Genomic DNA, 23,532 nt, shown 5'->3' with positions numbered 1-23,532 from the left:
CACTCAGCCTGGCCGCTGATTGGCTGGAGTGGATGGATTGAAAGCAGCGCAGCCATTGGCTCGCGCTGCTGTGAATCACATCCAATGACACGGCGCGCCGGGGGCGGGGCCGTGTCATACAGTGAACGGCTATAGCCGCCGGCTGCATCACGGGAGTGCGCCCGCAGGTGCTTCTCACCATGCGAGGGAGCTCGCGTGAACATGAGAAGTACCTGCGGGAGGAAGCAGAGACAGCCACCGAGGGACCCCAGAAGAGCAGGTTCGGGGCCACTCTGTGCAAAACGAGCTGCACAGTGGAGGTAAGTATAACATGTTTGTTATTTTAAAAAAATAAAAAAATACCTTTACAATCCCTTTAAATAGGATTTTATTCTGTATGGATTTATCACATACAATTATGTATATAATTCTTCACATGGTTTTTCACTTGTGTGTGGAGTGTTTTTCTCCTCCTTAAATAGACTTCTCTTTTTTTTTTTCAAGTTTTTTTTTTTCACTTGATTTAAAAGCAATTGTTTTTATTTAATTTGCCTAAATATATATTCTTGAGCACTACACTTCTTTTATGAATTATCTGTATAGGATTTTGTATCAAAATCTTAAAGTGTTTGTGGCTATTTTTGCACTTTAGTTCTGAGAGCAGAGTTTTTTTCTTCTAAGCGATATTATAACATGGACATGTATACTGTGACTATAGAACTACTTTAAAATGGTTGTAAAACCACTTTGTTTTATTCCTAGAATCCCCTGTGTTCGATTAAGTTATGTGCCCCAGTGTATGCGCTTTATAAAAAAATATGCAGCTTCATACTCATTTCAGAGCGCCACTCGGCGCTCACGTGACCGTCCGCCGCTCTCCTTCCCCGATCTGAGAACTAGAGCAGGAGGGGCTGAGAATCCCCTGCTGACGTCAGCCAAGTGGAGAGAACGGGAGGGGCAGATGATCAAATGAGCACCAAACAGCGCTCTGAAATAAGGTATGAAGCTGCATATTTTTTTTTATAAAGAACATACACTGGTGCACATAAGTTAATCTAACACATGGGATTCTAGGAATAAAAAAAAGTTATTATAGCAGCAGGAGGGGAGGGGCAGGGAGCAAGTCGGCACTAAGACTACTGACAGGCAAAAAACTAAAATTATGTGGTTGCATAAGTGTGCACACCCTCTTTTATAACTAAGGATGTAGCTGTGTTCAGAATTAAGCAATCACATTCAAACTCATGTTAAGTAGGAGTCAGTACACACCTGCCATCATTTCAATTGCCTCTGATTAACCCCGAATAAAGTTCAGCTGTTCTAGTAGGTCTTTCCTGACATTTTCTTAGTCGCATCCTACAGCAAAAGCCATGGTCCACAGAGAGCTTCCAAAGCATCAGAGGGATCTCATTGTTGAAAGGTATTAGTCTCAGGAGAAGGGTACAAAAGAATTTCCAAGGCATTAGATATACCATGGAACACAGTGAAGACAGTCAAGTGGAGAAAATATGGCACAACAGTGACATTACCAAGAACTGGATGTCCCTCCACAACTGATGAAAAGACAAGAAGAAAACTGGTCAGGGAGGCTGCCAAGAGGCCTACAGCAACATTAAAGGAGCTGCAGGAATATCTGGCAAGTACTGGCTGTGTGGTACATGTGCCAACAATCTCCCTGATTCTTCATATATCTGGGTTATGGGGTAGAGTGGCAAGACGGAAGCCTTTTCTTATAAAGAAAAACATCCAAGCCTGGCTAAATTTTGAAAAAACACATCTGAAGTCTTCCAGAAGCATGTGGGAAAATGTGTTATGGTCTGATGAAACCAAGGTTGAACATTTTGATCATAATTCCAAAAGATATGCTTGGCGCAAAAACAACACTGCACATTACCAAAAGAACACCATACCCACATGGAAGAATGTTGGTGGCAGCATCATGCTTTGGGGCTGTTTTTCTTCAACTGGAACCTTAGTCAAGGTAGAGGGAATTATGAACAGTTCCAAATACCAGTCAATATTGACACAAAGCCTTCAGACTTCTGCTAAAAAGCTGAACATGAAGAGGAACTTCATCTTTCAGCATGACAACGACCCAAAGCATACATCCAAATCAACAAAGGAATGGCTTCACCAGAAGAAGATTACCATTTTGGAATGGCCCAGCCTGAGCCCAGACCTGAATCTAAATGAAAATCTGTGGGGTGATCTGAAGAGGGCTGTGCACAGGAGATGTCCTCACAATCTGACAGATTTGGAGTGTTTTTGCAAAGAAGAGTGGGCAAATATTGCCAAGTCAAGAAGTGCCATGCTGATAGACTCATACCCAAAAAGACTGAGTGCTGTAATAAAATCAAAAGGTGCTTCAACAAAGTATTAGTTTAAGGGTGTGCACACTTATGCAACTGTATTGTTTTAGTTTTCTATTTTTACTTCCCTCCACCTAAAAGATTGCAGTTTGTTTTCAACTGAGTTGTACAGTTTATAAGTCACATTAAAGGTGGAAAAAGTTCTGAAATTATTTCTTTATCTCATATTTTTACATACAGAAACCTGACTTTTTAAGGGGTGTGTGTACACTTTTTATATTCACTGTAGCTCGGGGACTGTTGCCATCAAAAACAAATAAAAAAAATAGCATTTATCTCTGTGCATTCACTGAACTAAAGCCGCGTACACACGGGCGGACTGTCTGGCCAACTTAGTCCATCAAAACACATTTCAGCGGACAGTCCGCTCGTGTGTGGGCTTCAGCGGACTTTTTCAGCGTGCAGTCTGGCGGACTAAGTATTTCGGAATTTCCGTAATATTGTCCGTCAGACTTTGGTTTCAGCGGACAATCCGCTCGTGAGTAGGCTAGTTGGACGGACTAAGTATGGCGCATGCTCAGAAAGGATTTACACGGCGGAAGGTTGCATTGCTGTGTATTGGACGTCCTATTTCTAGTCCCGTCATACGTGCTGTACACGTCATCGTGCAAGCTTTCGACGGACTGTTTGTTCATCGTGTGTGGTCAAGTCCGTTCATTCGAAAGTAGGACGGACTGTCCGTCGGATTGTCTGACGGACTAAGTTGGCCATACAGTCCGCCCGTGTGCACGCGGCTTTAACCTTCCCTTCACAGGAATGCAACCCCAGATATAACGCTTAGAATCTCTTTGTAGTATTTAAACTTGCAATGGCCATCAAATAAATCTCCAGCCAAAATTAAAATACGTTTTTAGACAGAAGTGACATATTCTTTGCCAGGTTTCTAGTATTACCTTTGCATTTATTGGAAGGTTTCTGCTCATATATCCTGTCCCAGGGACACAACAAGAATTGAGAAGAAATACAACTTTTGACAGTAGTTGGCATTATTTATTGAAAGATATTTCCTTAATTTCTGTAAAATTTAGAATTCTTGTATGGTGGTTGTAAACCCTTACATTTACACAGTGAAGTGACTGCCTCAAGCGATATACAGAGGTGAAACAAATCATCCTACATAAGTTGTACCTGTTTATCTGCAGTCCAGAATTTTTAAAGCTTGTCTGAGCTGTCATAAAATCAGGGCAGGGAGCTGAAATAACACACTGCAGATCTCTGAGAGGAGAGCTGATTGGAGAGAAGGGGCACACATATCTTCATACAACACAAAGGAATGGAGCTGAGGCTGTCAAACACAAGTTGTGTGCTGGAGGTCCTTCCCCTTTCACCTTTTTTCTTTTAGTGTCAGTAAAACTTATCAGAAGTGATTCATGCAGATGGCAGAGGAACGAAGCAGCAGAGAAAAAAAAAAAATTAAACTTTGTGCTCTTGATTGAGACAAATCCAATTATAGAGGGATATGTTTTGTTCATATTTCATGTCTGAGGTTTTAAACCACTTTAACATAGACAACAGTAAACCCCCTTATAATGCTGAAACCCCTCCACACTCTATTCAAGCTTAGAAAAATAATTTTTTGTTGAATTTTTATTATAACCTATCACACTATGTTCTTAAGTCCAACCCTTTTCCTGACCTTAGTGGTATGTATTTGACACCCATAGTGGGAAAAAAGAAAGCTCCCTTACCCTGGTGGTAAGAGGGATGCAAAATTTCCCTTCACATGGGTGAGTGTAGAGAGGAAGCATTTCCCCCTACATTGGTGTTCATCAGGAGGTAGCGTGCCACGTACATTGGTTGTCAGTGGAAGGCATGATACCACCTTAAATTGATGGTCCTTGGGAGGAAGAATGCCCCCTTACATTGATAGCCATCAAGAGATAGAATGGTGTCCTTTGGGAGGATGAACACAACCTTACAGTGAGGGCCTTTGAGAGGAAGGATGCCCCTTTACATTGGTGGTCAGCGTGAAATAGAATGTCACCTTACATTTAATGTGCTTCTTCTTGAGCCAGTCCATTGTTGCTTTGGCCATGTTTTTTTGTCATGCTGGAATACCCATCCGCGACACATTTTCAATGCCCTCGCCAAGGAAAGGAGGCTCTCGCCTAAGTTTTGATGGTACATGGGCCCGTCCATTGCCTTTTTGATGCGGTGAAGTTGCACTGTCCCCTTAGCAGAAAAGCAACCCCAAAGCATAATGTTTCCACTTCTATGTTTGATGGTGGGGATGGTGTTCTTGGGGTCATATGCAGCATTCCTCCTCCTCCAAACACGGAAAGTTGAGTTGATGCCAAAGAGCTTGATTTATTTTTCATACATCATGGGACACCGAGTCAGGCTAGTATTCATTACCTGCTGGTTATGCTTCATCTTGAGGTGAATGGGCACTGGTAGACCAAAGGTCCCACACAGGAAGCACTTCAGTTTTTTACCAGTATCTAGTCCCACAATCGGTTCTTAAATGAATCAAGGGATTGACCGATTGGATCCATTTGTCACAGGCTTTATATGCTTAGATAAATGGTACCCGAGCTCACAAAGAAGACTCGAGATCCTGTAAGGTTTTGCCTGTAATGCGGCCTCCAAGCGCTGGACCTTGCGAAGTGGAATCCTGGACACCACAGCTCCAGATGACATCCCAGTGACAAAACGCGTATGGCGAGACTAACAGCGTCATTACATCACTTCCAGTTTTGAGCCATGGAGCGCAGATCTCTCCGGCTTCCTGATTTTAAATATTTTTTGCTTTAGTGATTTTTATCAAATGTGAGTACCCATCAGTATTACTAATAAATATTTGGAAATTTGTATGGTATCACACTATGGAGTTTCTTTCCTCTCTACATGTGGGCAACATTTAAGAGGTTAACAGGAAGGAGACCACTTACATCACAGACAAGGAGACACTTGGAGAATACAGGACAGGAAGTTTTCCTACTCCACGGGCTGCACAGTAGCTCATACTGTGAAAGTGAAATGCCTCCTTGAGGGGTGAATAATAGCAGTGAGTGTGTTTCTTATGGGGCACTGTTTTCTAAGAAGCACAGAACAATTTGAAGGAGCACATTGTCACTTTATTATTGGACTTTTTCTATACACCAGGCTTTTAAGGACTGTATATTCATGTTTCTGAGCCCAGTTTCACAGCAATACTATATACCAGTCATATATGTTGTATTTGTGGCACAGAAATGTTACTTTGAATTGCAGATTTTGCACAGAATTGTGGATTTTACACTGGGAAAGTTAGCACTTTTCTATTTTTTTTTAATTTTTTTTTTTCATTTTATTTTTGTTTGAATGCACATAGCTTCTAGCAGTATGCATTATAAATAAGCGATCAGGAAGTTTACACACTAGGATATCCTTTACATTTTCTATTTTCTGCACTTTTTATTTCTCACTCTTTGCATTAAATGCACCTGTGGTATACACACCCCTCAAGTATCTAGAGGTTGCAGATTACCTCTTAATAAGAGCAGCGCCATATCTATCCCCCCCTTTTTTTTTTCACACCACAGCGCTAAGGCATTCCTTCAGGGTGCTGTACAGGTCCAAGGGAGTGGACCCTAAACAAGAAAAGGGTACCCAGTTCTTGAAGGTCCTTAAGTGACAGGAACCCGCCGTGATGGGTGAAGTTTGGGCTCTTAATTTCTAAGCTGCCCTGCACCTGGACGGGGTAAGTGAAGCCGAGCCCCCTTGTGAAAAGTTATTGGCAGGTTTCCCTTTTCACGGGGAACGTTTATTTGGTTATCATTTGGACGCATATATCCAAAATATTTCTGGGGGGAAGAGTTCTCTACTTCCTGTGAAGAAAAGCACCAGGCATCCCTCGTTTTAAAACTTCAGCGACTGCTTCCTCAAATGTCTCAACGCCAAAGCAGTTCCGCTGCCAGCAGGGCGCTAGGGCCATTGGTGCAGCTATACCAGATCTTTTCCATGACCCAACCTGATTGGGTAAAATTAGAAGCACAAGCTAGTACCTCGCTCCCCATTGACCTTCTGCTCTGGATCTCCTCTAAGGAACGTAGAGCCATTATAAGCCCCCTGCCTCACATCCCTGGAGTCTCTGGGATTCGGTGTGTAAAATATATCCTCCCGTAAACACCCATACCCTGGTGGCCCCTATTTTTAGGAACCCGCAATTCCCTCTTGGACAACACCTGCAACAGTTCACATGAAGTTTCCAGTCCTCCAGGACAAAACCAAACGTTTTGTTATTTTTATTTTTTTCTTCTGACAGGAGGCGTGATCTTTCACCTGTCCCCTTCCAAGGATGGAATCCTAAACAGGGTGAAACTGGTTAGGATTCCAACTAGCTTCTTTGTAGGGTTTTCCTTATATTTTTTAATTTCTTTTATCTTGTCCCCTGAAGAATTGTGGAAATAACTCAGCCTGGCATGAAACCCTACCTGGGAGCTGAATACAGGCTGAGGGTTGGTTTTTCTTTGCTCCTTAGCGGGTTTCAAGAATAACTTTAGTGGTGGCTGGGGGCTGTAGGAGTATGCTGTAGCTATGGACCTGGCTGCCTATTGTTCCTAGTTCCAGGAGCATGTGCAGCGGTTTGGACACTCCCTTTCCTAGGGGGCACCCAATCATGCCTCCATCCTGTTCCAACATGCTTTCCCGTCTCCCTGGGCAGTGCGGCCTCCACAAAGGAAGATGGTTCAAAGGCATTTCTCTTATCACTTCTACCCTCACATTAGACAACTGCTGGCAAGTTTTCAGCAGCTCTTGCAACTCATTGAGTCCCAGTGTGGCATGTTCCTTTTACTTGCACTGGGCAGGGTACACCCTGCAGTAAGCTTATTAACACACTATATTCTTTTCCTCCTATCTGTATGTCCTCTTGCCTGGTGAGTTTACCCTGTATTGGTAAACCAGCAGAAAAAGCAAGTTACCATTAAAGACACTGATGCTATAGAACTGGAAAAGGTTCTAGTGCTGGTTCACCTTGCAGTTGGGGGTCAAGAAAAGTATCCTAAAATAGAACAAAGCTCTCCCGTTCTTTACGGATAAGGAAGCAGCTTTCTTGAATGTAACTGTTTTGGGAAGGTTATGCCTTGCAGTTCCTCTTTTAAAAGCGTTGCTTAGATGAGGAGGGACTGACTCAATGGCAGTTTCAAACTCTTCATTTTGGCCTCTCAGCAGTGACATAAATCTTTTGCCAAGATCAAGGCCGAGGTCATAGTATAGCTTAGACTTCAGCAGGTTTCAGAAAATTCTTACTTCCTGGTCTTTGTACAGACAAAAGACAAATTACTTTTGGAGCCCAATTCGTTCTGGAAACTTTTTCAGTTTTTGGTTGGTTGATAAACCTAGAAAAATCCTCTCTTCACCAAATTCATTCAGTTGTCTCCATGGCATACCAAGTAGACTATTTTTTTTTCCAGAAGGCTTTTCCAACAGAAGAGACAATCTTAAAGATGGTTGCCCTAACTAGAGGTGCTATGTTATCACCATGATGGTCTTAATGATAGGTGATAAGCATGTTAGGGTTGATGCTGTTGACCATTCCAGTGATTCCTTGGGCTCAACTTCACTCCAAGAGGCTCATCTCCTGACATTGTCGAACAGAAAGGAGAATTCTTTAGACTACCCTATTCCCAGCAGTAATACAGAGCCTTAGCTGGTGTCGGGACCCAGGAATCTTCAAAGAGGAACATGTTCGGCTCAGAGAAATTGTTACAAAATTACTACCAGTGCAAGTTAGCGAGCGCACTTTGGCTCCTTACAGGCTTGGGTCCCATAGGATTTCATTTTCCGCAAGAAGTCCTCCAATTCAAGGGAGTTTTTAGCAGTTAACTAAGCTCTCAAGGCCTTTCAAAATTGGCTCAAAGGGAGAGCTAATATGGTCTGCTCAGACATTGCAAAGCCGATCGCTTACCTAAACCATCAAGGAGGCAAATGATCAATACCACTTCTTTTACTAGCTATGCCAACCTTAGCATGTGCAAATTTGTAAAATCTCTGACAATCATGACAACCGTGCACATCAAAGGCTCACAAAATTCAGTGGCAGATTTTCTCAAGCAGTCTGTTCCCTAAATAAAATATAGCATTGGTTACTATGGGCAACAGTTTTACCTTTCCTGGCACTTTTAAGCTTGGGACTGTTGTGCAGTGTAGTATCAGTGGGTAAAGGTTTTCTGTGCTCCCTGAGAAACCCAAGGCTGGGGCACTCTGTATAGAAAATCACAATTACAGCAGAAGGCAAATGGATGAGTGAAAGGTCCGCCTCCTTCATCATAGAGTTCTTTTACATTGATGGAAGCTATAGTATAGAATATTACAATTATGGGGGTAATTGGGGGTGGCAGAGGTTTGAAGATTTCAACAAAACAAGCAGACACTGAGTGTTAAGCAGGGAACGGCTGAAATCCATGGCAGGCCGGTTGTACAGAAGCTGATTTCGAGATCGACTTCTGTACAGCCAGCCTGTTGAAAAATGTTTACTCCGTTAGTGCCACTGGCTATAACTGGCAGCACTAATCGTGTATTGCAACAGTGGGGAAGCCTCCCCAATGTCAAAATAAATGTGTTGATGAGGTAATCTATTTGTTCATTTTCTTTTGTTCAACCACCAGGTTGAACAAAAATAAATTGTGTCTGGCCTGCCTAAGACTGTCCATACACGGTTCGAACCTTGGCCGGTTCAGAAGGAACCAGCGGAGAATCAAACTATTAATGAGCAGGCTGAATGTACCATATCGATCAATCGATCAATCGATCAACTTGGGTATAACCAGCCTGCCGGATTGTCTTATGATTATCGCTAGAGGCTGCTATAGCCGCTAGCGATAATCACTTTCTTGGGGGGGGGGAGCCATCCCCGCCAGGACATCAGGAGATGACCATGACCCGGCAGGAGGGATTCCCGCATCAAAACTGTTTCTTTCCTGGAACCCGTGGTTAACTTAGGTTTTATTTACTTTGGAATCGCATGTAACATATTTACTTCGGTGGTGGTGAAGTTTTTTGTACTATTATATTTTATTGTTGTTTTGAATTATAAATGCAGTTATTTATTCTTTAGCACAGAAAAGAGTACAGTGCTAACTAACTCTTTGGAGTTCCTTTTTTTGTGAGTTGTCCATATTATACAGTTATAATTCGGGCTCTTGTATTTACCAATTTGAAAAGTTCCACATTTAAAATATATTTTAAGAGGATTGAGCATTTGTTTTGAAGTCCTAAAGAAGCCATCAGTACTGCTCTAGGGATGTAGAATGTAGATCCAGTGGGACTGCTAGTTCTAGCTTTGACCAGTCTTGCAGCAGGCATTAAGCAAACTTCAAACTGTTTATTTCACACCATGATAATAAATAGCCTGAACAAATTTCTGAAAGAGCATAATTTAGGTGTTCGCAAGTAAGACATTTAAAATTTGCAAATATGTGTAACCTGATTTTTATGTATTACCGAATCCCATTCCCCAAGATCTACTAACCAGAGGTAAATTCTAAGAGACAGATTTAGTGCCATACAACGTGTGCCATAGAACTCCTTAGATCCTGATTTACTAAAGGAGAATCTTCACACAATAAATTTTGTAATTTTTTTTATTTAAAATATGCAATGTGAAAAGCAAATTCCTGTTTACTTTTTTTTCTATACACATCATTGAATATTTGGACTCCATGCACACTAGCATTTTTAAGCTCCTAGAAGCTGTTAGCATTTTAGTAGCTAAATACTGATGTCCTATGTGTCTATGCACTTTATGCTATTAGCATGTTTTGAGCTTCAGCGTCTAGGAACAGTTTTTGGAGTGTTTTTTGTGGAGCGTTTTTTTTCCAGCAGAAAAACATGCTGAATGCTCCTGGCAGCTTTTTTTGTGCTTAAAAAAATGCTAGTGCGCATAGAGCCTTGAAGTGAACATTTTTTAGTGTGGGAAGACTTTCAACTTCTTTTTTAAATCGGCTCAGCAATGTCAGAAATAGCATTTTCTCAAGGTGTCTCCAACTGTATCAGGTGCTCAAAATTTTTTTTTTTGGGGGGGGGGGGGGGCGCAAAAACCAACTAAAATTCTGAAAAAAAAAACATCAATTGCAGCCTCACTGTGCCATCAATTGCAGCCTCACTGTGCCATAAATTTCATCCTCACTGTGCCCATCAATTGCAGCCTCACTGTGTGTCAGAAACCATGAATCAGACCGAGACAGAAGTACAGTTAAATCACACTTGTTAAATAAAAATAAAAAGGTAAATAGCGTAGTCAAAGCATAGTCAGTCCAGTAACCGGATAGAGTAGTCAGCCAGGCCAGAGTTCAATAACCAGATCGGGTAATCAGCCAGGCCAGAAGTCAGGGATCCAAGTAGAGCAACAGCAAGCAGGATAAGGAGCCAGAAGGGATGTCAGCAAGCCAGTCTTAAAACAGAACCGCAGGAGATGGTTTCTTGTGATGTGACCAAGGCGAAGGCAGAGGGGAAGTGAGCTGGACAGGTCAGACGAGCATGATCAGGAACAGCTGGTAAGAGAGATGAGAGCTGGCAGTTAGTCAACAGCTGAGAAGCCAGCCCAGAGAAGGAAGGGCTAAGCCAGCCCTGACACTGTGCCCATCAATTGCAGCCTCCCTGTGCCCATCAATTGCTGCCTCCCTGTGCCCATCAATTGCTGCCTCCCTGTGCCCATCAAATGCAGCCACTGTGCCCATCAAATGCAGCCACTGTGCCCATCAAATGCAGCCACTGTGCCCATCAAATGCAGCCACTGAGCCCATCAAATGCAGCCACTGCATCAATTGCATCCTTACTGTGACGCCCCGCCCACTCGCTGTCTGACACATACCCTATATGGTGACAGCGCCAAGCTGTGGGACGGGCAGCGGATCAGGTGACGGCTCCTGTGTCCTCCATGCTTCCCGTGCATCTCTTCTTCCCTTCTGCTAGGCATCCAATAGAATCGCCTGTGTCTTCAGCCAATCAGGTGATTGGTATTAGACCCGTACTTCCTGATTGGTGGCGAGGCGGTTCATATGCTTTTCTAACACACTTGGGTGGGCTCCGAGCGCAATGCTCTGCGCTGTGAGTACACCTTTTTTGAAGCCTATTAGAGCCTATGGCTCTAATCCGGTGCTTCAAAAAACCACCCCCGCTGCTGTAATTCAGGTGCCGGCATCCGAAAATGGTCCGGATGCCAGAATAGGGGGTGGCCACAGCAGCCATGGATAGATCCATGCTATGCATGAATCTATCCATTCTACATATAGGTGGTGGCACCCGTGCGTCCTTAACTAATTCCCACTCGGCCAATGTGTATATATACGACTGGGTGGGAGCTCTCTCCTTCTGACTGGACATTCAGGAACGTCCTTCAGAAGGAGGGGGATCACGCGCACCCACGCAGCGCCGTGATCCGGATGCATTTGTGTCACCCGGACATATCGCATCTCGGGTTGGCAGGAGGGCTCTGTGATTGGCCCTCCTGATTACATGACAGCCATGTCCAATCACAGCCATCATGTGATATAAACAAAAAGCCGGTTGCTAGGCAATCGGCTCTCCTCTCCTCACACGGAAGTCGTCGCTGAGGAAGGGGGCGAAAGTGCCCTGCATTGTAGTGGTTAATGGATGGGCCTCCCCTGGACTGTATACCAGGGGAGGCCCATCCCCTGGTATACCTGGACTGTATACCAATTGTAAAGCTACCCATAAATGGATTGAAATTTTACCAGCTCTCCCACCATCCCCTCCCCATTTTATGTTACTTTTACCCTGGGCTGGCCCAACTGAGAGATGGCAGCACTGGGTTATGGAAAATGTGTTAATTTAAGTACCATATTAGTACGATGTTAGCCCTCCTGAGTATTATGCCATCTGTTCCTTTTTTTTTTTCTGTATGTTTCCTAAATATTACTTTTGGTGAGAGCACCCCGATGCTCGAAAGGGGAGGGGGTCCCTCCTATGATGAGCTGAATATCTTCATTTGGTTTTTGGGGATTCCTTGTTCATTGTGGGTTGCGGGTTGTGACCCTTTACATTTAAGTTGAGGTCCAGCAGGCCCGGGCTTCAGAGTTTGATGCTGCTTTCGACTCAGTGTTCTTCTGTGTGTCCTGCTTACTTTTATCTGTTCCCCATTTGTGCGTGGGTCTCCGGGTGCCGATGACCAGCTTCACTAGCACAGTTATATTAATATGGTTATGAAGTTGTTTGTTGTTTCTTTCTCTCTTTTGGTTGTACCTTTTTTTTTAAATGCCCTTTTAATGTTATGGGCCTAATTTTTTTTATGTATTGATGACAGTTCTACTAAAGAAAGTTGCCGAGTATTTTTTTCTTGTGTTACGCTTGACTCTCCTTTCTTTTCACCCTTTCACTGAGTCCGCGTGGTTTGTTCTTCAGGGGAGCCAATTTATGCTTTTTCTCATGTGTACTGTGACCCTAAATTGGTTGTCCCTGAATGTTCAGGACACAAACGCGCCTCAGCAGATAGATATAGCAGGAAACCCATTTTTCAATAGCCTCTTGCCCTAGCCCTAGGGGTGGTAGCTTTGAAGCACGTTGTCACAAATGGGTGAATGGGAGAATTTCTTCCTTTGTGGAACTGCGGGAGAGGTTCTCAATGCCCCAATCTATGTCCTTTCGCTTTTATCAATTAAGACATGCTCTTTGAGATCAGCTCCAAGAGCCAATCACGAGGAGAGAGATCCTTCTTAGATGGAAGCCGTCCACCTGGCCAACAGTGGCTACTTGGATTTCTGCAGTTAATGCAGTGTTGCTTCTGTGTAGACCTGTATATAACCTATGTGAGTTGAAGCTGTCCAAAAAAGTTTGACAAAGTATGGTCCACTTGGATTGATGCTCATGGTCATGCTACATCATAGGATGCAACCATCGGCAGTAAGGGCTGAACTACTGAAGAAGTCACAGTGGTGTAGTAGCCCATTCGATGTAATGTGTATAGGGGGAAGGAGTCCCAGTGGCAGCGTCATCCCGCAAGCATCTTGTCGTTTCTATGCATCCTGAGCCCGCACTGCTTAAGTGCTGCGTTTTGTGAGTAACGTTTTAATGAGGAAATAAACTGTTTTGATATACAGAGAGCACTAGATTTTGCTTTTTTTTATTCCCGTTTGCACCGGACCTCATTGAGGGCATTTGTACTGGCTGGTATCCATCTAATCACCCGGAGGCAGCATGGAAGGAATAGGAGTTCCGTGACCAGCTGATCCGTATGTATCCCAGAGAGGGAACCTGCTTTCTCTGACCTTCAGGTGAAATGGGGGTCAGAACGTGAGGTGAGCGGCTAGGATATTGAGGTGGAGGAGAACACTTGCGTTTTCAATGTTTATGCACTGATGGTGTGTTTTGTGTTTTTGTGCAGAAGACTCTGAGGATTACATCTGTGCATTTGGACTCTTACTTTTATTCAATTCATTTTTTTGAGTGTGTGGACTTTATTGTTTATTGTTCACTATTCCCACTTAGTGAACATGTATATTTCATTATTGTGTATTTTTCACTATTCCCAGTCAGGGAACATGAATATTTGATTGTGCACTCAGTATCTTGCTATATTGCAAGTTAATCGCATATTCTTATTTAAGGATTTATTGGTAGTTTTAGGAAGCGCGATGCTGTTTTGTTAGGTGTATTTTATATGTGAAGTGAAAACATTTCCTGTGTGTGCAGCAGCCAGGTGGGGGGATATTTTCCAAACAAAATATTTTTGGGGGATTTTTTGTTATATTACATCACTATTTAGCGATTACGGTTATTATTTGTGCTGATAGAAATTTGTTTTATTGTAAAGAGGTTGTTCCTTTTTATAAAAAAAAAAAAAAAGGGGGGGGGGGGGTTCTGAAATCTGCAACCGAATAAGGAGTCATTTTTTTAAGCCATGCATAACCTGCTTGATTTTGTTCCTATTGGTTTAAAGTGCAAAGTTTGATCCTTTGATCCTTACCCTTCAGTTGTAGAATTATAAAACCTGAATGTTAGGAACTACTAGTTTGAACATAAAGCTCTATACATACAGAGTTATATCAAGAAAATGTCCTTGCCATTCGTGTGTGTGTGTGTGTGTGTGTGTGTGTGTGTTTCCGTAGTTTAGCTCATGATTAGCTCACAGTATCATGAAAAAAATTGAACTTTGTTTTCTAGTCTAAGCATAGACATTTCAGTGACCAAAGTGCCTTTGCACACCTATTAGATGCCATACAGCATTGTGAGTTTCCTGTGTGTTCTGTGACTTTTTAAGGCAGTGCTTAGAGCAGTGATGACGTACAAACTGCAATAACCAAGCAGTCGGGTTACTGTTTATCTTAATAAGCATGTGCCTACCTAATGACATGGTGAGTTTGTAAACATATACTTTTTTTTTCAATTAGAAGTGATTTTATATACATTGTTGAAAGCTACATGTTTTATTTTTTTTTTTACCATTTTTAAGGCTTTGTTATAAGAGAAAATTACAAAATGCAATGCATATACATATTGTTAAAAGGGAACATGCATTTATATACAAATATATTTGGTTATTCAGATATAATGTGTATGGATATGTGATAATGTATTTATTTCCCCCCGCAGGTAAAAACAAGGACCTGTAGAATATGAGTGATGATAAACCATTTGTATGCACTGCCCCTGGATGTGGCCAGGTAAGACTCAACTCATGTAAAGAGACTAAGCAAATATTCACAAGAAGTAAATTTGTATCTATGAAAAACATAATACACTTTCCTTATCCAGCTCCTGTACTACAGGCATGTCCAAAGTCCGGCCCGCGGTCTGGTTTTGAACGGCCTGTCTGGTTATTTAAACATGTATATCTTTTGTGGCCCCCGACGATCTCCCAGCGCCGGGGCCACAAAAGATATATAGGCTGGCTGCCTTGGAGGGAGGAGGCGGGACGACTGCCGTGCACACTGGATTAGTATTTCCTGTTTACACGGCAGCCTCTGTAATAGGAAGTCCCGTCTCCGGCGCTGCCATTGGAGATTGTTCTGTCCATCAAAGGAGGCGGGACTTTCTCTTAAAGAGGCCGCTGTGTAAACAGGAGATTCTCCTGTAGGATATCTTTGGTGCTCGTCCTGCCCCCTCCATGTCCCCTCCAAGGCTGCACTGATGGTAATTGTGAGATAATGCCACCAATGGTGGCTGCATTCCTGGCAATGGTGAGTGCATTCCTGGCAATGGTGAGTGCATTCCTGGAAATAGTGGATACTTTCCTGGCAATGGTGAGTGCATTCCTGGCAATGGTGAGTGCATTCCTGGCAATTGATGGGGCTGCATTTCTGGCAATTGATGGGGCTGCATTTCTGGCAATTGGTGGGGCTGCATTTCTGGCAATTGGTGGGGCTGCATTTCTGGCAATTGGTGGGGCTGCATTTCTGGCAATTGGTGGGGCTGCATTCCTAGCAATGGTGGGTGCATTCCTGGCAATGGCGGGGGCCGCATTCCTGGCAATAGTAGGGTGGCATTTCTGGCAATGGTGAGTGCATTCCTGGCAATGGTGGGCACTGCATTCTTGGCAATGGTGGGGCTGCATTTCTGGCAATGGTGGGCACTGCATTCCTAGCAATTGTGGGTCTGCAGATGGGCACTGACCCTTATTTTGCTTCACAATTCTTTATTTAAAATGTTAAGTTTTTTTTCCTGAAACTTCCTCTTATACACACGGTTGGAAATTCCGATGGAAAATGTCCAATCGGACTGCGTTGTCGGATAATCCGACCGTGTGTGGGCTCCAGCGGACTTTTTCCGTCGGAATGTCTGACCAACAAAGTTTGAGAGCTGGATATTAAATTTTCCGACAACATGATCTGATCAGACTTTGTCCGATCGTTTGTAGAGAATTCCGATCGGACAAAGTGATCATGATCAAATTACAAGACCAAAGCTATTGGCTACTAGCCTGAACGTAGTTCCGCTGTAAAGAACGAACATCATCACGTTCCGAACGATTGGATTTTCCGACAACTTTGTCTGACCGTGTGTATTCACTGTGTCGCTTTAACTGACATTTGCGCAGTCGTGCAACGTGGCTCCCAAACAAAATTGACGTCCCTTTTTTTTTTTTTTTCCACAAATAGAGCTTTCTTTTGGTGGTATTTGATCACCTCTGCGGTTTTTATTTTTTGCGCTATAAACAAAAAAAAATCGTAAATTTTGATAAAAACGCATTATTTTTTACTTTTTGCTATAATAAATATTCTCCAAAAATATATAAAAAAAAACATTTTTTTCCTCAGTTTAGGCCGATACATATTCTTCTTCATATTTTTGGTAAAAAATTTGCAATAAGTGACTGCGACATTATGGCAGACACATCGGACATTTTTTACACATTTTTGGGACCATTGTCATTTATAGAGCAATCAGTGCTATGCACTGATTCCTGTGTAAATGACACTGGCAGTGAAGGGGGTAGCCACTAGGGGGCAGTGTAGGAGTTAAGTGTGTCCTGAGGAGTGCTTCTAACTGTGGGGGGGCGTGGCTATGTGTGAAACGTCACCGATCTCTGCTCCCGATCACAGGAAGCAGAGATCAGTGACACTGTCACTAGGGGAAATGCTTGGTTACATTAGCATCTCCCCGTTCTTCCTCTCCGTTAGGCGATCGAGTCCGCGGGACCCACGACCCAACTCATGGAGCTTGCCACGGGCGCCTCTAAAACGTACAGGTACGTTAGTTTGCCTGTACGAGCCCTTCTGCCGACATATATCGGCGTGAAGCGGGCGGCAAGCGGTTAAAGACCTAAACAATTTACCTTGGCATCACTTCCATTTTACCCACTGTTGAGCCATTGGGTGTTACAGACTTTAATATTCTACATTTTAAACCAAAATTCTAACACCAGATTTTTTCCACAACCTAATCTACTATAGAGATGTATTCCTGTAGGAAATAAAAAAAAATGATTAACATTTCCTTCAAAAGTTTGGCTTCACCTTGCACCTGTCATGACTTGGTCAATAAGGGCCTGCAACATAATAGGGAGTCTGGGGAGTAGGTGTGGCCAAGCTCTGTTATGCATTAGAAGGCTACAAAAAGCTTCCGCTTCCCTTATCTATTTTTCAATAGATTTTTTTAACTTGCAGTTTTCCCTGAACATGACATCTGTTAATGTATTTTTTTTTTCAAATACCCTGTATTCCCTTGTTTGTGACCTCTATACATTAATGCTACAATCGAATATGATCTCTGTTGCTACTGAAGAGGGGACTTTATTAATATAGCAAATAGGGTTCCAAAGCACCCTATAATGTTTACATTCCCAATTTAAGTGAGTTTTTTTTTTTTTTTTTTTCTCTGCCTACTACTCTACTCCTTCAGAACTTTTCTACAATCAAACCATACACCGACATGTTTTTATTGACTGAAGATGAGAGAGGTGGCCATCTTTGTGGCTGCAGAGCCATCAAATTCTTATTACCCTGACTCAATATTTCTATTTGGGGCATGTATAGTAAAATGACTCGCTTTGCTATAGGAAAATATAATTATTCTTGAAGGGTATGTTCACTGTTGCTATTACAGCCTTGCCCCCCCCCCCCCCTTTCTTCACTGTTGACTAATATTTCATTTTATGGGTATATTTTGGTGGGTTGAATCAGCTGATGGCTTTTAATATGTCTCTAAATTGGCTTTTAGTCGCGAGTTTTCTGTTTTGGACTTGCAGGCTTTTCCCATTCTTTCTGCTGCAGGAATATTAGTGCTCATACTGCATTCTTCAGAGGAAACAAATTGGCTAAACGGAACGGGTCAATTTAGAAAATCACATGCAGAGATCTCTGTATCAGAAACCCCACTTTTGTGGATTAGGTGGTTATTCAACCCATTAGCATCTGCCCAAGATCAGTTTCAGGTGGCCAGATCATTTAATTTGTTGCAGAGATTTTCAGGATGTTAGAAAATGTTGGTGACCAATAACAAGCATCAAAGATTCAAAACATATTGAAAAAAACATTATTGGCTGAGATAGGGTTAGAACCCTTTTGTTTTTATTGCTGTTTGTATCTCTGTGAAGTTCACCTCCTGCCCCTGTTGCCCTTATCAAAAGCAAATCAAGTCTGTGTAAATCTTGCCAAATGGTGTAATGGTACAGAAATTAATAAACTGACAAAGCCTATTCCTTAATCTTTGCATGCCCAAAAAAATAAATAAAAAAAAATTAGCTGAAGATTTTAATCAACTCAAGTAAAGTGGGCAGATTTTCACTTTTCATCGTAATTCTTGGGTCACTAGTAGCAATTATACAAACTGAGCTTTGAGTTATTTTGCTACAGCTGCTTTAATAAAATATTATGATCTGTTGTTTTCCTCAAATAAACAATTTCTATTTTAAATTACTTGACAGCGTTTTACCAATGAAGATCATCTGGCTGTACACAAGCATAAACATGAGATGACACTGAAGTTTGGGCCTGCTCGCAATGACAGTGTAATCGTTGCAGGTTGGTATTCCTGAAGGAGAAGAGTCTGCTTTAATTCACACCTACATGAGATGTGTTGATTACTTACTCTGAAGTCTTATAGCTGTAGTGACTTCAGCAGCTTTGCATTAGCGTTTGCATATAGTACGTGTTATGCTTTTAAAATAGGTGAACAGACTTAACAGTTTGTTTATTCTTTGATATATAGTTACTTTACATATCAGTGTTCCGAATATCAGTATGTATGATGAAAGCATGTAAATCATAGGGCTCTTATTCAACTCTCTTTGCTGTTAGCATGAGCTGAAATGCTTCACTACTAGGAGAGAAGAGGGACAGGCTTCAGCTTAGTATTAGGCCCCCTGCCCACTGGGCATTTAGCTCTGGTGCATGAGATCCTGGCATTTTGGTGCAGAAGGAAGGCACAGGGGCACTGTCCAGCCCCTTGCTGGCAGCCTGTAATTTTCAGAGGCTGAAAGCTGCTATGGCAGGATGGGATTGGAGTGGTAGTAATGATTAGGGCTGTATGCGCGTACAAATGCCCAAAATGCAAGCAGTTTTCGTTTAGACATTCCTTCATTTACATACATTTAACCATGTGTCTAATCGGATACTTTAGGCACAGATTTTTGTTTTCTCTAAAAGACTGCACATAAACATGCGTGAATGAACACTGTCAAGGGAACCATTAAAATATTACCTGCATTTATGTGTGTTTAGACTTGTCTTCTGAGCGAATATCAATGCAGGCTTGACACTGGCACTGTAAAGAAGGCATTAATAAGTTAGATCAGCCTTTTTTAACCAGGGTGCCCTGAGGTTTCTTCAGGGGTGCCTTGGCAAAATGCCCAAAAATTGCCCCAACATTGTTTACAAGCCAGTGGGTGGATGAAACCTGCCTGTAGCTGCACAAAGCCACAAGTTTTTATTTTACACCATTAAAACAGTCTAACTTCCAACCTCCTAATGACATCAGTTGATAAGAAGGATGTCAGTTGCCTGCATATCATCCTTGTTTGACCCCCCCCCCCCCCCCCTGCCGCTTTCCATCAACTTTGGGGGTCTCATTAACTAAGTAATGGAGAAAAACTGAGGGAGAGGAGAAACACTGAAATACTAGTCAGTACCGGTTTGCAAAAGTGTATTTGCTTTGGAAGAATAAATCACCTTTAACGTGTCCTAGGTGTATTGCTATTGCTGCATTATATAAAACTATTAAAATACATTTTACATTTTAGAATGGGGCGCCTCAAGACTGTCCATAAATTTGGAGGGTACCTTGACTGAAAAAAGGTTGAGAAACACTGAACTAGATGATCATTAATGCAGACAGACTTCACCCAGTATTATGAGATAGAAAATATGTATATATTTTTTTTATCAAGTTAAAGCTTGAATGAGTGCAGACTTGTCTTCTGCATTACAGAACAAGCCCAATTGAATGTGACTACTATTAGCAGGTTGTATGTTTTTTGTTCATTCTTCCTGAGACGACCTCCTATGTTCGATTTCAATACGCTAAACACGTTCAATAAAGTCACTAGTAAGCATTGTTTATCCCCCCCCAATAGTGTCAGAATGTGTTCTGTGCTTTCAGCTATCAACATAAGGTTAGATTTTTCTTCATATATTTGCCTTTTCTTTTACTGTTCGGAATTTCAGATCAAACGCCGACACCCACTCGATTCTTGAAGAACTGTGAAGAAGTAGGTCTTTTTAATGAACTTGCAAGTCCATTTGAAAATGATTTTAAGAAGGCATCAGATGATGACATCAAGAAGGTAAAAAGCTCAGTAGGCAATGGAGTAAAATCTAATCAGGCTGGAAAATAAAAGGATAGATCAGTGGGGTTATGATAGAAATTCTACATCACTACAAAATGGCACGAATAAATAGTAATTACTATTTACACGGTTTGCCTGTATTTTTTTCCCTGTTTTACAAATTTGGCAAATGATTCCTTTAAACTAAGGCACGTACATTTTTCTTTATTACTGTTATGAAGCTGTTTGTTTTATCATGTTTAGCCTCATGAACCAATTATTTATTGCAATCTCTTCATATATGCATGGTTTCCTGGCAAACCTATGGGGTTAGGCGTCACTAGTGATGCTCTGAATAAGAACAGCTTAGCATGCCGTGTAACTATCCCACAAGCTTTGCTAATGGAGGCACACAAGTGTAGAGCAGCTCTTTATGAATGATGCTTCCAAAATATACAAAAGCCTTCATTATTAGAAAAAACAGTTATAGTGTTTACCTCCCCTAACATGTTCTTTTACTCTACTGTTTAAGTGTTCTCCCGGGTCTGCTTAATAATATCACATTTTCTACTTTAGATGCCTCTGGATCTCTCTCCTCTTGTAACTCCTGTTATAAGAAGCAAAATTGAAGAGCCAGCTATAGTTGAAACAACACATCAAGACAGTCCATTACCTCATCCTGAGTCTACCACAAGTGACGAAAAGGTCAGTAAGATTGTTAAACACCTTAATGTTTTCTTTCTGGTGTGTGATAGATTATGCTAGTTACATTGAAAAAATTATACCCAGGCGGGTTATATATAGTAAACTAAAAAGCCTTATATTATTCCACTATTAGTAGAATAGAGCATTTAAGAAAAAATGATTTTAAAGGCTGAATTTTGTTTGCTAAAATAATAAACATGTTATACTTATCTGCTCTGGTAAGTATAATGGTTGCACAGAGTGGCCCGGAAGTATAATGGTTGCACAAAGTAGCCCGGAACCTCACGCCACTCCAGGCTCCACCTGTTTGTGGTTGCCCATAGCGAGCTGCTTGCTATGGTGGCACAGCTGTGGGCTTGCTCTCGAGCCTTGCTATGTGTGTCCATTGGCCTACACAGCGTAACTCTGCTCCGCCCCCGCTCCCTCCTCACAGCATTTTATTGACAGGAGCAGAAGCCAACGGCTTCTGCCCGAGTCCCTGTGAGAAGTGTAAGGGAGGGAAGAGAAAGACCTGAAGGCCGGACAGTGCTCAGGTACGTGTTTGGGAGGGTAATAGTTGGTGCTATAATTTTTTAGCTTAATGCAGGGAAGGCATTAACCTCCCTGGTGGTAATCCCAAGTGTGGCTCAGAGTTCATTTTCAGTTTCAAATGCAATAACCCTGAGCTACACTCGGGATTCCACTGTTATATTCCTGTACTGTTACTTACCTTGACCCTATGATCCCCCGATGTCCTCCTGCTGTGTCCTCCGGCCGACGCATCAATCTTCCAGGTTCCTATCTCTGCAAGCAAGCACCGCAACGCAGGGGGGCGGAGTCAGGTGGGAAATTCAAAAAGTTCAAAACGTAACCATACACACAATACATTGTAATCTGTTAGGATTACATTATTGTATCAAATCATTTCACCTCAGTTTTTTCCCTAGTGTGTTGTCCAGTGCCCTGCTTGCACTTTTACCATTCTTTCTGCCTGGAAACTTGAGAACGTCCAAGGCATCCAAAAACCATCCCTTTAGGACAAAAGTGGTTTTAGACCAGCTAGAAAACAGCGATAATGAATTAGAATCACTTTCAGAATTGAGCAGTAGTGATTTGTGGGGAAATGTTGTCATCAGACACTAAAGGTGATGACAGCAACGATTCTGCTACTGAGCTCAGTGATGTGCGAACTTGGTGCTCTATTGACTGTGGTGCGGATCAGGCAGCGCCCCCAAGATTCTCGTTTACTGGAGAGCATCTGGTATGAAAGTGTCAGGGCTGGGCTCAGCCCTTCCTTCTCTGAGCTGGCCGCTCAGCTGTCGGCTAATTGCCAGCTCCTATCTCTCCACAGTGACTCACTTGTTGATATCCTGCTCGTTAGTCCTGCCTACTTAAGCCATACGGCCCAGATGATCTCTGCCTTCGCCTTGGTCACATCTCTAGAGACACTCTCCTGTGTTCCTGTTAACGACTTGTTTGGCTGACATTCCTTCTGGTTCTAGATCGTGTTTGCTGCTCTACTACGCTCATCTCCGGCTCCCTGACGTTTTGGTTTGTCTGACTATTCGTTACGGTTCCTGAACTCTGGCTATGTTTTTACTACGTTTTACTCTGTTTACCTTTTTTTTTTTTTTTTTTTTTTTATTATTATTTAACAAGTGAGATTTATCTGTACTTCTGTCTCAGTCTGATTCATGGTTTCTGACAGAAAGTAGACGTTGAACACGACAACCCCTTGGCAATACTTACAATTATTTCTGACCGATGAGGTTATTGAAAAAATAAATACTGAGACAAACCGGTACAAAGCAATAATTTGCTACTATGCGTCAGAAGTTTCCAAGAAGCAGAAAGTGGGAACCAGTGACTAAAGATTACAAATGGAAATTTCTGGGACTAATAATACTTCAACGAGTGGTGGGGAAGTGGTATTGGGCAACTAATCAATTACTTGCCATTCTTTTGCACGGTCATGTCAGAGTACAGATTTTGCCTGATCATTAAATATTTACACTTCAGAAACAACAAAGAATTTGATAAAACTACACATCTTGCACCAAAACGAAAGAAAATTTTGGAAGTATCTCAAATGATTCTAAAGAATTTCCAACAGAGTTATGTGGCAGAAAGAGATATCAGCATAGATGAAAGTCTAATGGCCTACAACGGAAGGTTCAGCTTGGTACAATACATTGCATAAAAGAGAGCACAGTTTGGCTTAAAATCCTACATACTATGCGAATCGTCAACTGGCTATGTTTGGAATTCAGTTGTGTACACTGGAAAAGGAACACAATTCAATCCAAAATACAGCAACTATGGAATGGCAACATCTTCCGTTCTTTCACTCATTGTTGG

The 23,532-nt window shown here is 42.1% G+C and overlaps 1 protein-coding gene across 3 annotated transcripts in view; it reads left to right on the top strand.

The window, feature by feature from the left end:
* Positions 1-23,532, top strand: part of ATF2 (activating transcription factor 2) — a 176,891-nt gene that overhangs the window by 7,437 nt on the left and 145,922 nt on the right. For all 3 annotated transcript variants that reach the window (XM_077448059.1, XM_077448060.1, XM_077448058.1), the window contains exons 3-6: positions 14,880-14,950; positions 18,652-18,748; positions 20,390-20,508; positions 21,067-21,195. In XM_077448059.1, coding sequence (XP_077304185.1) covers positions 14,903-14,950; positions 18,652-18,748; positions 20,390-20,508; positions 21,067-21,195 — 393 coding nt within the window. In that variant the 5' untranslated portion in view covers positions 14,880-14,902. The remainder of the gene's footprint in view (positions 1-14,879; positions 14,951-18,651; positions 18,749-20,389; positions 20,509-21,066; positions 21,196-23,532) is intronic.

Source organism: Lithobates pipiens, unplaced genomic scaffold (assembly GCF_037356315.1).
Source record: "Lithobates pipiens isolate NorthernLeopardFrog02 unplaced genomic scaffold, aLitPip1_a1.2 Scaffold_22, whole genome shotgun sequence".
NCBI lineage: Eukaryota > Metazoa > Chordata > Amphibia > Anura > Ranidae > Lithobates > Lithobates pipiens.
Note: the sequence above shows the minus strand (reverse complement) of the source record. Positions and strands in the feature narration are given on the sequence as shown.